This window comes from Neodiprion fabricii, chromosome 6, assembly GCF_021155785.1.
Source record: "Neodiprion fabricii isolate iyNeoFabr1 chromosome 6, iyNeoFabr1.1, whole genome shotgun sequence".
Lineage (NCBI taxonomy): Eukaryota > Metazoa > Arthropoda > Insecta > Hymenoptera > Diprionidae > Neodiprion > Neodiprion fabricii.
In genome coordinates this window covers 11670224-11686771 of record NC_060244.1, presented here as the reverse complement: position 1 = coordinate 11686771, position 16548 = coordinate 11670224, and the positions used below count along the sequence as shown (strand labels likewise).

The 16548-nt window shown below is 42.2% G+C and overlaps 1 protein-coding gene across 15 annotated transcripts in view; it reads right to left on the bottom strand.

Moving 5' to 3' along the window:
- The window catches only part of LOC124184492 (ephrin type-A receptor 4), a 156845-nt gene that overhangs the window by 96060 nt on the left and 44237 nt on the right, over nt 1-16548 (bottom strand). For all 15 annotated transcript variants that reach the window (XM_046574238.1, XM_046574243.1, XM_046574239.1 and 12 more), the window contains exon 2: nt 6165-6871. In XM_046574238.1, coding sequence (XP_046430194.1) covers nt 6165-6258 — 94 coding nt within the window. In that variant the 5' untranslated portion in view covers nt 6259-6871. The remainder of the gene's footprint in view (nt 1-6164; nt 6872-16548) is intronic.

Sequence of the window (16548 nt, the reverse complement as noted above, 5' to 3'; positions counted from 1 at the left end):
TCTGGGCAAGCAAGCCGCCGTCCTCGTGTCCCGGCAACGGGCCGATGGGCACTTGGGCTCTTGGCTCCTTGGCTCCTTGGCTCTTTGGCTCTTTGGCTCTTTGGCTCTTTGGCTCTTTGGCTATTCGGCTCTTGGGCTCCGAGGCCGATCTGCAGGCTTATACTCGCGGGATGCTGCCCGCAGCGCGCCGCTGAACCATCGAGTGTGTGGGTATGATGGCCGTGTGCACGAGGTGCGGCAAGTGGTCTGTCTCTCTGCACTGTGTGGATGTTATGTCCGAGGTATAGGTATGCGGTGGGACGGGCTCCTCTTCTTCTTTTCCTCCTCCTTGTCCTTCTTCGTCGTCGTCGTCGTCTTCTTCTCTTCTTCTTCTTCTTCCTCTTCCTCTTCTCGTCCGCGCGCCGAGGCAGCGTTGCCAAGTAAGTATTATTTTTCAAGACGGAAGACAACTTGCTCGCGTGTATCTCAGCGTCTCCAGTCCGCCGTAAGTAACTAACTATACCTGCTGCTGCTGCTGCTGCCGCTACAGGCCTAGGATAACCGTACGAGAAAACGAGAAAAATCCGGGTATTCCGGATTTCGACGAGACTCGTGCAGTTCGCGGCGAAAAATTTACCACTTCCTCTTCCCCTGCGGTGGCAGTCACCGCGATCACGCGAGAACGCTTTTTTATTCATTTCTTATCCGATTTTCGGGTCAGTTGGTTTATAATGCAAACGCCATTTATGCTTTCAGGGGTCAATCCGGGTTCTCTGTGCCTTTTCATTTTCATTTAATTTCGTTTCGTTTCATTCTTTTTTATTTGTGCGATCTTTAAATTAGTGCAACTGTTGAATTGATTCCCTATTTTTATCCCCACTTTTTTTATTTGCAATTGCTGGTTTTGTCGTTCGATTCTTTGGTTTCCTTCTCTGCTTGGAAAAAAAAGATGAGTTGGTAACGTCAACGTAACGATACGTGTTTAGAAAGAATCATTTTTTCGCAACTTTAGGTTTGTCTGAAATTTAGTAAACCATAGTAAAGCAGAATATGCTCATATTTCGAAAACTCACCTACTTCAAAGTGGTTTTCTAACTGCAAAGTCAAGATTTTTCTCATGATGTTTCGTTACGTTAATTTTACTAACCGCAGCCGCATAATAAAAAAGGACACGTCTACATATGTAACGCTATAACCGGGGTTTCAAAGGTTTCGTTCGTGTCATCAGCGTTAGGAGCCTCAATAAATGCTTGCAGACTATTTCGGGTTTTATGTACAAATTTGATATACAACTTTCGTAATGTTTTTTTTTTTTTTTGTGTTTATAGCCTTGAATCGTGACAGTGTTCAAGAGAGCGTAGAATATGTAAGTAGGTTGTACATAGGAAATTAAACCAATGAATTCGAAACAGTCATAAAACTGAAATGGCTAGCTACCAACCGATTCAGGTCGATTTTTCTTTGGAACTTCTTTGGAATAGATAATCGGGTGATAAATAAAGTTCACCAATATTCGAAACTAAACGAAAGGTAAGAAGTCGTGAATGGTTTCGTAAGTAAATAAATAAATAAAGGGGCGAAAGAACAACGACACCTCGGTGATTAAACTTTCTTCCGATTAATACCAGTTTGTACAGGTCAGTGTCGCTTGAAAACACAATAAAAGTCAAACCTATTCAAATTAACGTCGAGTTTGACGTACGACATGATCATCAAGATACATCGACCAATTTTACCCTGGCTTCGCTGCAGGCTTCGAGCATCCACTATGCCACGTTAGATCAACGTCGTACCTTGATCATTTCCATTTCTAAAGAATGTACCCTGCGTCCACAATTTCGTGGAATTCGGGGCGATCGTCGACTTCCGGAATGCTGAGCCGTTCAAGTGAATTCAAAAGAGGCATTATAAGTTATCTTTTACCCAAATGAGGGAAATACAGGTCAAACTATTTTTTATTTTTCATCCAAAGGAGTAAAATATGTATTATATGTAAATAGTACTTTTACCTAATCGATCATTTGTAACGGTAACTAATGACGATTACATTAAAATAAAGAATTCATAATTTTCCGACATAACGATTAGATTTTATAAGCATCATTTGAGTCCGAATATTGGTCAAATAAAAAGTTATGAAAATCAAATCTATTCGTACTCTACAAGCTTTTATTTTGGAGAGCTGATGAGCCTAAAAAAAAATTGACACCGAATAATTCTCTCACTTTAAAACCTTGATCACCTTGATCATAAGACTGATTTAAAAACATATCAAATTGTTTATGTCGTCGTAACTCTTATCAATCATTAACGATCGATAACCTGGTATCAACTTTCGAAAGTGTAAACAATCATTGTAATATCACCGATTTGTCTATCCTTACTCCTTCAACACTAATTTGTCAGAAAATAATTACAACATGACTGAATCTGGATTAAGCCCCAATTTGTGAAAGTAAACCAAGTATACGTGTTCCCTGGCATGTAATATCAAAGTGAATACTAACTTCCCCTTTCTTGTATAAAATCGTAAATAAAACATGACGTATACGCGAGAGTATGGGAGCAGCGTTTATATACTTTCGGCATCCGTCTAATGATTGTAATTTCGAAAATTGACGAATTATGAAATTAGGAGGGAGTACGAGGAGGGGCTGGAATTTTTACACACGTATGAGCCCAAACGCGTGTCCGAGACCGAGCAGTGGAGCAAGAGAAAGAGAGAGAGAGAGGGGGGGGGGGGGGGGGGGGGGTGAGGAAGAGGGAGTGGTGGCTGGCCGCGCGATTTCGGGATAAAATATGGAAAACGATGGAACAACGGGACAGTAATCGAAGCGGGTAAGATCGGATGCTGCCCCGAGGCAACTAATACCTGCAGGTTGGATCGCAGCCAGCGGTAGGTGGGTTATACCTGGCTGGGCCAGGGCGCGTAGACGACGGAAGAAGAAAGGAAGAAGGAAAGAAGGAAAGAAGGAAAAGAAGAAGACCGGCGCACTCTACTTTGCCCCACACACTCGCACAGACCGGCAGCAGCGCCACGCGATCCATACAAAGTAGCATGAGCGCCGAGAATGAGCAGGGCAATCCGCTCTTGGTGGCGGGGCACCGGGAATCGAGGATGAAATTAAAGCGGGAAAAAAAGTGAAATTGCCGACGAAAACCGAGCGGAGCAGCCCGGCCAAACGGGAAGAAGCTAATGCTCGGAATTGGTCGAAAATTGAGTTTCGAACCTCCGAAGCTCCGCTTCTGCATTCCGGACGTATGTTACCCGTATGCACGCTGTACTGCACGCGGCACTTCGGCCCCAGCTGCTCGACACATCTCCTACCCTGTATCCGCTTAATTATTTCCCGCTATTCCGCTATTCCGTTAATTCCCGTACGTGGATATACACCTAAGTCGACGATTGGTCCCAAGTCGATATTTTGGAACTCGTTCGAACCTCTTTACCCTTTGTATCACCTTCGTAGTTTATAATGTGCCGAATCGAATTTAGGTCTCATTTACATCCTACGTATGGTCCCTCACGCCTCACACAAGTTTGGCTCAATCGTGTCTCAAGGTTCCGGAAAAATTCTAGATTAAAATCGAACCGCGAAATCCTCGAATCGCACTATCGGTAACACTCTGTAGAACCTCGGATCTGAGAAACTCGGTGAAAGAAAACCTCAAGGATTGATTGAGGTCCAAACCAGGAATATTATAAACGAGGTCCCTGAAGGTCGAATGAGAACCATAATCTTGATTCTCGTAGTAACCTCAAACATTTGAATCGAATGAGTTCTTTACACAGGATTTCCCTATCCAAGAAGGTCTCACGTAAGCCTGAAATACCTAGAAACTTTCTTGAGTATCAAATCAATTCTCTTTTTTAAGAAGATATCTAGCAAACACCGTGATACTTTTTCACAAAAAAAAACTTGTGCAAGCTTATCGCCAACGATTCATTCAAATTTTCCGTAGATATAATTCGGAGTTTTGGGTTGTTTATAGAACTGGTCTTATTGTTAACACTCGACAGAAGCCACCGGAAAAAAAATAGTATATTGTGTAACGAAAAGACAAGCTCGGTCTTTTCGGGCTGAGCGTAAGTTTGCAATATGAGTCGTAGGTGAACCGAAGACGAAGATCGCAAATACGCGAGGCGAAAAGACCGTTGCCTCCTTGTTGCACACGATTCTTTATATAACGAGAGTATGTTGCGCGTTTTTTCACGGAGCACGAAATTGAGGTTAGGGTCGCGTAATGTAGGATTTGTTCGCGATAGCGCATGCGCAAACTACAGAAAAGACCACTTTAACTCCTAGAATTTAAAAGTAATCTTTTCAGTACTCCGCGCATGCGCATTCCCAGACTTACTCTGTCATCATAGAAACGTGCGGAAAACACGCATGGAAAAACGCGTAAAACGTGCTCGCGTTATATAAATATTATGCTTGCCGAAGGTAAACCGTGTTTACCATACAGAGAACTCGGTCTCCGAGGAAATTCTCAGAGATTTTCGTCTCACAATCAAACATAAATCTCTGGGGATTCCAGGTCTTTCAGGACCCACTGATGTATGGGAACATTTCGCGTTGTCTCGACCTACCTCTAATCCTGACTGTCTTGAATTTCTCATTCCGATCTGTGTGTTACATAGTGTCTACAGGAAAACAATTTATACATGCACCTAAATCAAGTTTCGCAGATTTCTTTCTCCATTTCTGTCTCGTTGTTATGACTAATTGAACTGCCAATTCGGAATTCTGTTTACTTTGCAACAATAAAGCACGGTTTAAAATTCCGCAGTGCCGGTACAAAAGACGTTTTGTTTGAGAAAAAAAAAAGTTTTTATTTGAAGAAATATTTTAGTAGAAGAGTTAGCTACAGAATAACTAAACTATTCAAAGATATATTGGATCTCATTCTAAATTGCTTTCCGTGATAATAAATTTGCAGTTCAATCGCTAGATTATTTTTTTCTTCTATCGTACGATTAACTATAACCACGTTAAATTAAAAGATAAAAAAAAAAATTCATTCAAAGTTGCCACGATAAATACTGTAAACGAACTGTCCGCATAATTTGAACATTTTCACCTGCCGACTAGACTTGTGGGATATTGTATCTAACACGCAGCTAATTGGAACATGAAATCGAAGATGTGTAAGGTCGGAGGCATGAGATCGACTTGCCACGAAATACCCCGTAAACATTAAGTAAGTTTAGATATATCTGGCTGGATATTTACTGCGCTCGAAGAGCTGGAGGTAATACCGATTGAGCAGATGGTCCCATTAAACGGGGTGGCTACGGGATCGAGACCGTCAAGTAGAGCGGACAGCGATGAAGGTAACGTTCTCCAGGAATCGCGCAGTTAATTCAGTTAACAGCCAGACTGATTATGACCGTTAAGAAACCACCGGCAACAACTTTTATCTTATTTTGAACAAAAATCTGGTCCCGAAACACTTACCGGACAAAGTTAGTGTGTGCGCGACTGCTGAAGAATACGCTCAAGATCCGAAGAAATCCTGAATCGTAAACGTGTAACTTTCCACATCAAAAATAAATATCATGTGGAATTTGAAAATTCAAGTTGAATTGAAGTCAAAATTTAACTCAGTAACACTTCTTCGTCTACTCGTAGGAGTTATTTAAATTCTTAAAGTTGAAATTTGAAGAAATCAATTCGGAGCTCGAAATAAACTGAAAACATAAACGACGTTGAGGTGACAAAGTTTCCTGCTGTTAAGAATGAATTCAAGATGTAAATAAATTTGACCTGAAAGTAAATTTAAAACAAACAATTGCTGTTCACTGCCAATATATATTAGAGATGCAGTGTATAAATATGGTCTTCGAGTTGATGGTAAAATTCACAAACAAGATCTCAGTGTTAGTAACGGTTTGACTAAAACAAAAGTTCAATACGCTTGCCGGTCAAACGAAGAAAGCAAAAAAGAAACTTCCGTTGGACAATTATTGATTTAGGAAAGAAAGAAAAAAAAGTGTCTCGGAACATAAATTGATGACCATTTCAAGGGTTTCTAATCCACTCGGTGAGTCTATCCTCGGAACGAAACCTCCATAGGAATCGATACCCGAGTGGCTATAGCAATTGACGGTGTACCTATTAGAGGGAAAGAGAGGAGGCAGTGTGGAAAAAAGTTAATGGTATATAATCGATTACGGCTCTTACCTTGTTCGCCGCGCGTAGTTCTCAGGTATAACACGATCGGGCATATGACTAAGAAAAGCATCTTGTCCGCCATTTTAACGGTGGCCATGATCATAGTTGCCCCGTCAACGAAATCCTGGGGTGTCGGAGGGGGCGGATGGCGAAGGCGAGAGCGTCACTGCAGGTTCTTCATGCTTATGTCATCGAGTGGTCCTCGTCGTACGATCTCCTCCAAGATGGCCAACGCTGAGCGAGTGGCAACGAGAAGGACGCGAGGAAGAGACGCGACTTTGTCCAAGAGATGAGATTAAAAAAAAAAATAATAAAAAATAATATTCCCTGTCCCATCTACCAACCGTCCCGAAGTATGGGCGAATCAAGGCTCGCTCGTCGACCGCCCAACTTTTAGCTTCGAGGGATTCCAGGTTGCGGATTGGATCGCATTACAACCGGGTAACACACGCCAACGGGGCTTCGTCGAGCAGCCAGCAGCTTCGTTTCTTCTCTCTCCTTCTCTCTCTCTCTCACTCTCTCTCACTCTTCTGCTGTACGGTCGATTCTATTTCGTCCCCATTTATTGCTAGTACTTTTTACCCCTCCAAGGCCCAGCCAGCCAGGCTCAGGATCCCCTCGAAGGCGCTAGTAGTCGATCCTTGAGAGATATACAGACCAGACTCAGCTCCAACCGATCCTATTCTTGCTCGCGGACTCCAGGAGCGAACGATCTTCTGAAAGAAGCAAATTACCGAGTTCGTTAATTAAAATCCTCGACATTATAGGTATAAATACATTATATTTCGAGTCTGGTTCTTCGAGATTACGACGATATATGCGCGTGTGTGTTTGTGTGCAGGATAATGGGGAAATGTTGTTATACGCTTTATTGTTGTATCCAAGAGGTTTCTTGCACTTTTACTCATCATATATGGGGCATTACACTGCCAAACCGAATTACACGTTCGACTCTAGCTATTTCCTAGTTCCTGTAAATTTTTCACCACTCAACTAATCTTCACAATACATATTCCCGAAAGCAAATCAGTGACCAGTGAAAAAATTGCACCGTCAAATTTTAGCAATCAATTTTTAAGCTTCAGGCTTCAATTCTTGTTTCGGAAAAACTTCATTTCTTTTGGTCTCAAAAAATCGTCGATAAAATTAATTTTAAGGCAAAAAGCGAGAAAGTGTTTCAGACTCGTTAAGACGTGGCAGTAAAAAAATAAAAATCTGATCTGAGATGGCCAAGGTCAGCCGACACAAGTTTAGAATACTCCATAGATTGCACACATTTTTTCATTTGAACCATTTCAATGCGATATGGTTTTGTCTCCTCGTTTCTAAATAGCACCCGGAAAGCTGTTAGTTTCTAATGACGCATACCTACACCTATACCTATCTATACTGAGATAATAAATGTGTACTGGTTAAGTATTATGAGACACAACCTCGATTATCACACCTCTCCATCAACAACGGTAACAGCCTGACTAATTACGTTGCGTCTGCAAACGCGACCACGCTTTCTTTCCTTCGGTTTTTCTTATATTATCCTTTTTGTCGCGATTGGCGAATGGATCGGCGACTCGCGTACATTTAACCCACGTCAGTTTACTTCAACACTTTCGAACACTGATTCTTTATTTTGGTGTATAACATTTGACGTAGGCGTTAAACTTGGACATAATTCGTTTCGCGAATTATTATATTTCAGAATTATAATTGCCAATTATACTTTTTTCACTTGACATACTGAGTAAAAGTACCACATGACGGCAGTTTGCATGTTTTATTATTTATGAATTTGGTTGAACACGGACACTTTTGGAAGCCTCCATATATGTACCTCCTAAATCCGTATGACAGGAATTTTTGAAACGTTGTGAAAATATCTAGAATTCATTGCGAATGCAATGTGATTAAGATTCAAATAGAAATAAAAAAAGAAATATAATCGCCAACGACCGTAAAAGATTACTGAAAATACTTCCCTCGTAGGCATAATGAATACGAACGTTCCTTGTCTTTATTATTTAGCCGAAAATTGCTATCATTTGATAATCTATATGACTCGATATTGATTCTAACGTCTGGTTTAACCAAAGCAAAGTCGAATAAATAAATATCTCGAACGCGTGAATAAATTTCAGATGAATGGACGATGTTCGTTTATCGTGTTTCTTTCCTTTTTTATTTCTTCCCCCTCACCACAACAGTTTACGTAAGATCATTAAAAATGAGTCAGCCCCAATCACCTCGTGCGTCAACCATGTGAAAGTGGCAGATTTCAAAGTGAAATTCCAACTGCAGTACGACACTGCCCAATAGATCAAAATAATATACGATTAAAAAAAGAAATAAATAAATGTAAAAAAAAAAAAAAAACATCCAGATGACGCAATTGCTACTCGTATAATACACCGCAGGTGAGATCGTGTGTTCAAAAATGCCGAGAGTTATTACAGGCACGAACCTCGATCGCCCCGATGCACGACAATAGCTTCCCGATTAGGATGCTCAATCAATCGATCGATAATTAGTCGAGCTGCAGCGGTAGACGCACGTATATATAGTATATATACACCCATGTTTATATATTGCAGGCACAAGTACACCACGTACATAAAGGGCAAGAGTAGAAAACAGCGCCGCCGCCGTCGCTGGAAACTTATCCGGTCGAAAATTGAGTGAAAATCTCTGGCAATTTTCCCTGGAGTAAACAAAAGTCTGCTGCTGCCGCACGCCCGCGCGCACACACACGCGTGCACACAACGTCGAGAGCTCGGTTCATTAGACCCGGGTCAACGATCAATCCGGTCGCGTCGACCCTTTTGTAGACGTTTCGGAGTGCCTGCAGCAGCGGCGGCAGGGATCACCCTCGCATTTGGCACGCTTCGATATTTATTGCCGAAAGGCTCCTAAGCGCGATCGCTTTTCTACACCTACATATGCATACAATATCATATCCATAGATGTGCGAGCGATGGGACGAGAAGCGCGGGAACCGGAGGCGCCGGCGCAGTTATGCTTGGGTAAAAGGAAAACACCATCGACCTGCGAAATCAAGGAGTGAAATTAAAAAACTTACAGTTAGTAAGCGACATTCGCGAGTCATTCAAGTTTCAGACACCCTGAACGGGTTACAATTCATTGCGCTATTGTATGGTTGAAGCTACGACGTGTCCCGGTGACATTTTAGCACCTTTCTAGGCTCCGATAGGACTGTTTCCTAAAATTCGGTGAGTAAACCTGATTTCAAATCGGATATCAGAGAGGCTTCATCGAGTTCTCCACACTTTGGGATTTTTGTTCCCGAAGGCTTTCCGAGGGCAATGAACTCGTGTCATCGTGCAACACCGCACACACACGCGCACGCATGCGGCGATTTCGATCATACAACCCGGCATGTCTTCGAATGATCAATTCGATGTTTTATGATTTATCGAACGCCGGCCATACCACGCAGCCGCACAATCAAGACCTTGTGCACTTCGTAAAATCGAACAGCCTGCCTGTAGCCGTTTTCAAATTGGCTCTAAAACGTCTCGATTTATGGTTACGAACAACGACGAAGTTCGACCCGCTCGTCGCACGGAAAGGTCTGGATTTCGGCACGTTGCACAGCATCTGAAAATGCGGTCGAATTCGAATTTTATCGTAATTCCTAAATATCGAGTCTGGTGTAAATACGTAACTGGTGCCATGTGTTGAATTTGGAATTGAACGATTAATGTGCTTCAACGTTGTAGAAAGCAACAGACGAGCGTCTGTTGTCTTGTTCCAATGAATCAGGGTTCGTACGCTTTTTGGAACCGGAAATTACCTGACTATTCCAGGTGTTCCAGCCTGAAAATAGAATTTTTTTCAGTAACCTTCCAAGAAATATGCCGCTGATTAATAACAATTTTTTTGCATATTAATACTAATACCTTCGATATTACCTAGTAATTAATTTACTGTCCGAATACTAATTTACAAACAGCCAGCGATTTTCAGTAAGAGAAAAACGAAAGGAGGTTTGATACGAAGTAATGTACGTATAAGAACGAGTTTGTTTTTTCAAGAAACTTAAAATTCCAGTCTTATTTTCGAAATTCCCTGACTTTTCCCTGACTTTTCCCTGCTGTAAGAAACTCCCTGAGTTTTCCCGGTTTTCCAGGTTTTCCCTGTGCGTACGAACCCTGTGGATGTGTGGAAGAAATTTTAAAAAACTGGAGCGATACATCGGCATCTTTATTAACGCGCCATTTTGAGTAATATAGTAAAACGGCTGCCAGCGATCCGAGGTAAAGATTAGCCCGATCCGTTGAGGAGAGCGGATGAATGGGATCGTTTAGAAATTTATTAGTATATCCATTACAACCGAGGAGAAGCATCTCGAGCACCGTTATCCTATACTGTAAACTTCGAACTATAAACGCTTCAAATTTTAAAAACACGCGTTCCGCAGGGATCCATTAAGCTGCAACTGACAAGTCTCGTCGTTGTGATCGCTTATGTGACGTATAATATATCTACGTAAGAAAAAATATATAGATACATATTGTAAAAATGTAAGTGAATGTATTATATGCTGTGAAGTGTGCCACTAGATACGCTTTCGCTAATTAATTATTTAATTTATTATATATTTGACACATTCTCGGGGACTATAATTATTATACGGATTATGGGTGTACAAATTTCAGTCGAAATTCCTGACGTATCATTAGCATCGTCGCGTGGTAAGAATAATCGTGAGATATATTTTTCAAATACTCAAATTATAATACGGTTCGAGAAATTTCGATTACCGAGAATCTGTATCGAACGTTTTCGAAAATCTGTCGAAATATCAGGACGAAGTCGAAACATTATTGTAAGGTTCTACACTGTACAATCACTCGCGATTAAAAATAACACTATTCAACGACTGGTTTTCAAAAGATTTCGGTTGCCGTTCGCAGGTACTTCAATAGGAATAACGACTGTCGTACTGTAATCTTTCCACTCGATGATCAAGATTTTCTCTTCCAAGGCTAATTGCGAAAACAATCAGTGTTGAAAAACGGTCTCCGCCTACAGGCGTAACGGCTCGCGGTGTATATAAGTTTCATAAAATCCGTGTGCAATCGCCGCGTCAAATCTCCTCGCAACGGCGCGATGTAAGCTCCTCGGATATCGTCGCAAGTGACGGTTAGGTGTAAGTTTAATCCTCGAGTTGCGTACAACGAGCGTTTCTATTGGCAGAAAAAAAAAAAAAAAAAAGAAAGAAGAATAAAAATGATTTTCGAAGCTGGGTGTTGCACGCAGGGCTCCGACGTCCGTAGGGACAACGGGAGGATCGCCTCCTATTCTCACCCCCTCGCCTCGTCGCGACGATACCCACTCTCGAAGAGCTGGAAGCCAGGGGCGCCTCTCGCGAAATCGCCAAAGTGTGCGGAGGTGGTGGGTATACATAGCTGCGCCTTGTACCTCCGTCCGCCTATCTAACCCTGGCGGAAGGGAAAGAGAGACAAAACGGAAGAGGGCGAGGGAGAGGGAGAAAGTTATAAAAAAGGTTCGCCTAGCTGCGACGACGCCAGCGACGCCAACGAGCGCGCGCTATGTGGAGAGGGACTCCTGGAGGATCAATACGACGCGCGTGCTCCCTCCCCCTCCCCCACCCCAACCACCTTCTCACTCTCCCTCTTTATCTCTCCGTCGCTCTCTCGCTCGAACCCAAGGTCTGGTCGACGTCTCGCCCGCCGTACGTACACCGGAGCCGCCATTCTTTGCCTCGAAAGGAAAGGAAAGAAGAGAAGAGAAGAGGAGAGGAGAGGAGGGGAGAGGAGAGGAGAGAATAGGAGAGAAGAGGAGAGGGGAGAAGATACCGCCCGAGGGGTGGGAGGAAAGACGGAAGGAGGGAGGGGAGGGCAAGACAGGGTGAAAGAGAGAGAGAGCGAAGGGACCGAGCGCGAAATTTTAGAGTGCCAAAATATAGGAGAGACGACGATGACGACGACGACGACGACGACGACGACGACGACGACGAGTTCTTCTTAAGCGGGCAAAGACCTCTTCTTCTCTCGCGGATGGAGAGAGAGAGAGAAAGAGAGCGCGAGGAGTTGGGGCCGCGCTAAGATGCAACCTCGAAATTGCAGACTTCAGTGAAATACAGGCGTGCCTCGGCTTGCACGGGGCTTGGTGAAAAATTTAAGATGTCCTCCGCCCCGCTCTGAGCGTCGGGCGCTAGGCGGCAGCCTCGCGTTTCGCCAAGTGGGCCGACGACGAAGGAGCTTCTCTTTCAGTCCAGACTTTTAGCCTTTCAGAGTTTCGATGAAAGAATTGGCTAAAACTAAAACTCGGAAATGGTTTTCTCCCGTCTCGTCGCGGTTGCGCAGAGTTTAGGTCTCCCTCTCTCTCTCTCTGTGTTCCTCGTGTTTCGGCTTATCATCGTCGAGAGTTTACCAAATCGGACGTTTCGCCCGGCTTTTTACACGGCATTCATTCTCGTACTCATATTCCGCGATCGCCGCACCGCCACCTGTAAAGATAAACGACGACGACGAAAACACAAGATTTACTCCTCGTGTATGAATTAATAATGAACACGCGAAAATATGCTTCTCCTTCATAGACAAAGTTCCGACCCAACTTTACGCGGAATTATGCAATATATCACAGAGTTCCCAACTCAAGCCGCGCTGCGTTATGCCAAGTTTTTTCGAAATCGACTCTCCGTCCGCAGATATTAAGGGACCATCTGACAACAGGTTTTACACATGATTGACCTAGGTCATGATGCCTTCTACTGGCCCACATCAAGAATTAACGCAATGTTCAACGTTTGTTACATTTGGTTTAATTGTTCGGCCGACTGTGACAATTCAGCCACACTGTGAGAAAAAAAAAATCATTACTGTAATCGACTCACAATCAGTGTAGTTGTGCGTCGACTTACATACTGAACGTTCGTTCGACACTAGAACAACCATACCAGTCAAAATGACCGGTTATACAATTTCATTTAAAAATTCCTATTTCACGTTACATTTTATCTTGGTAGTTCTAGTCTTAATTCGACCAAATATAAGATAATTCAAGTAAGGTGAACACAACTTAGTCTTACTCAAAACTTAGAAATTGAGCAATTCTTTCTTCCGATCGAATCAATTTTTATTAGATCACACAACAACTACCGATTTACTTACAACAATGAATTTATTTCGTCAAAGTACAATTATCTGTCAGTTTTCGCGATTATTATACTCATAATCCCATTAAAATTCTGTATAATGGGGTAGTGTAGAATTTCATGAAAAATCAATTTTAAGCCAACAGTTATACGATATTTCACAAAGTGAAATAAGGATTAGGTATTCGCCACGGAAATTACCGGAGAACGTAATTCATAAGTTTTAGAAAGTTTCCCTTAGCGTCTAGTTTTTCATTCGAGACTAATTATTTTTCTGCAGCTGAGAGAAAGAAAGCAGTAAGCTTTTGCCTCCTTCATTCCAGACAGTCTTATATGATATATAAAATACTAATACTCGTGCATTACCAGACACTCGATGTTTCCAGCATTTACGATCTTTCGCAGTTAATGAGATTATTCATAAACTTTTTATATTCAAATAACTGAACTGAAATACCTGCAACAAGATGCGGACGTAAAGTACGCGGCCGCTGCGCCGACGCATTCCTTGAGCATGAAAAAATGGCGAGAATAATACGAATCTCGAGCGACGAAACACAGGAATCGAAGTTTACGAAAGGTGAATCCTAAAATTATTCGATCAACACCTTACGCCCTTCTTTTGCAGCAGAGTATTTACGACTAATGTCAAAATTGAATCCCCTGTAACTTTTTCCGAGTCATAACCAGTACCGGTATAGTATACTTCCCGACTGTAATTCCCAATTATTCAGAATCATCAGGATCACCTTGTTCTTATTATTTTTCGAAAACGATAACGCAGCTACAGCGATCGATTACCGATACGATTGTTCATTGTCTCAGTATTCCAACGTCCTCGGTTGCATACGTAGACAGAAATCAGAATGAATCATACCGTACCGTATAGGAAGTTGCGTGCATGAACGGCACGCGTGTTCGTGTGCGTCCGTCTGTGCGTTTAATGTAAGCCACGGTCCGGAGTATAATATAACAGGTATAACACGCGTGTGGGAAAAAGGAGCGAGAGGGTCTGATCGGAAATTCTATGGAGCCAAGGCGAAGAGTCGTAAAGTAGGCGGTTGTTCCCCCGTAACCTACCAGCTCGTCCGCATTACAGCCGAGACGAAGCATCTTTATTTTAGTTGGCTCATGTCGCTTTTGGCGCTAAACGTATACATGCGTACGTGATCAATATATATGTGTGTGTGTGTGTGTGTGTGTGCGGTCAATTTTTTACGATGCACAGGAATTCTCCACATTTTTCTCGCTCGGCCATGCGTCCGTACATACGTATACCTATGCCAACGCGGGAAAGATCGACGAGGAGTTTAGTCATAGTCAGCCAACGAATTAACAGACGATCTGTAGAACCCCGGAGTCCTTCGAGAATACCATATATTGACGGATAGAGATAGATTGTTCGATCCTTTGGCCAAAAATGGCTACATAGATTCGAAGGGGTAAATTTATCGCGGGTATAAGCATTTTATTGCATTGTACGTGGTAAAAAAATTACAGAATCGCGCTCTCAGGTTCGTTTGGCTTCCTCAAAGTTCTTCACTGCGCCTTATCTCCGAAATATTTTTAACATCAACCCGTCGTTGGATACTTGTTTGTAATATTGTATCAAGTTTCTTCGTATCGATCCGAAAATTACCTTAAAAACAGTTTTTGGTCAAATTTTTGGAAACAGATTCTTCGGGAGAAATGTTACACCTAATAATCGCTCAAAGCCATCCATAGTCAAGTTGAAAATCCGTACAATTCTGACTGACTCGAAACAAGAACTACGGTTGAAAATAGTATCGTCTTTGTGGTCCGTGCATTTTTTTTTTTTTTTTTTTTTTTTTTGTTCGTGACCCGTGTTACACAAAAGACACACTGGTAAAAATACTAATCGTTTTGCTTTCAATTTAGACCGGAAACGTGTAATAATTAATATCAGAATTTAAATAATCATTGAATACTAAGTATCCGACTGGAATTATCTCTACGAATGTATTACCAGAAAAATGGCGCTACCACCCACGAAGACAACCCTGTATAATTTACAAGAATATAAAACGAGTATTATAGGTAAGCCTAAAAAAGCGGCGATTAAAAAAAACAAGTAAAAGTGTGTAAAAATCAACGACTATATTTTTTCGTCTATAGGACCGACTCTAGGCTCGTATACAAAGCGCGATACGAAGCTCAGACGGCGTTTCAAGTTCAGGGGCCATCGAGACGGTCGGAGCGTCGCTTTTCCTCTAATTCTCATCTCGTGCGGCTCGTGTCGCGCTGTCGCCCGGGAGACAAATTTTATTTCCGATTAATTTAGGGCTTTCTTCTCGTTGGCCGAGGCTTGTTCAGGATTTATCTGACGTCCGTATAGACCGGTACAACTGAAAAACGTCGCGTTCTTCGTCTTCGTCGTTGTTCCTGCAGTGGCAACGATCCGGACCTTGCAGGGTACGAATTTAAAAATAGCCTTTTGAAATTCGAACAACCCGAAACCGCTCGCGGTTAATGTGGACTGCGCGAAGCCGATTTCGCTCTTCTCTGCGAGGGCGAACGCGGGTAAGAATACACCTACTCTACATATATATATAATATATATATATATGTATGTATGGTGCAAGGCTCGCTCCTTGAATAATAGACATTTTTTCGACGTCTCGCAGCGCAGGGCTAGTTATTACAATCGACCCCCATTTTTTGTTTCCTTTCATATCGTTCCAAACCTTATTATGTATAGTTATATCATTGCGTTTTGATTATAACTATTATTAGTTTTATTATTATTACCATTATTGCATTACTCGCATAGCTTTCGCAGGCGGCAAATTACAGACGCGAAAATTGCTGAGGAAAAGTTCGATTTTCTCAACATTTTTGTAGAGGCGACACTGCGCATAGATTTGCCTACAGATTATCTTAATCTAGACGCACCTAATATTGTGCCCGCTTTTCAAAATCAGCAATTTTAACTATAGCGGATATTGCGGGCTATGGTAATCAAGATTACACCGTGTAACGACTTCTATACGATCAATGAAGTACGCAATAAGCGCATCATGACTTTTTTCTTCATCGCAATGAACCTCGATCAACCCCGCGAACGACCGAATCAAATATCCGGATTTTAATTTCGTCGACACATTGCAACGAGTTTGTAATGACCGCATAATTTCCTACGAAGCTTCGAAAATGTAGTTTCATGTTACGAAGATCGCTGACAATAAAAGTGACACTACAGTCACCAGAATATTACATTCCTCTTTACAAACA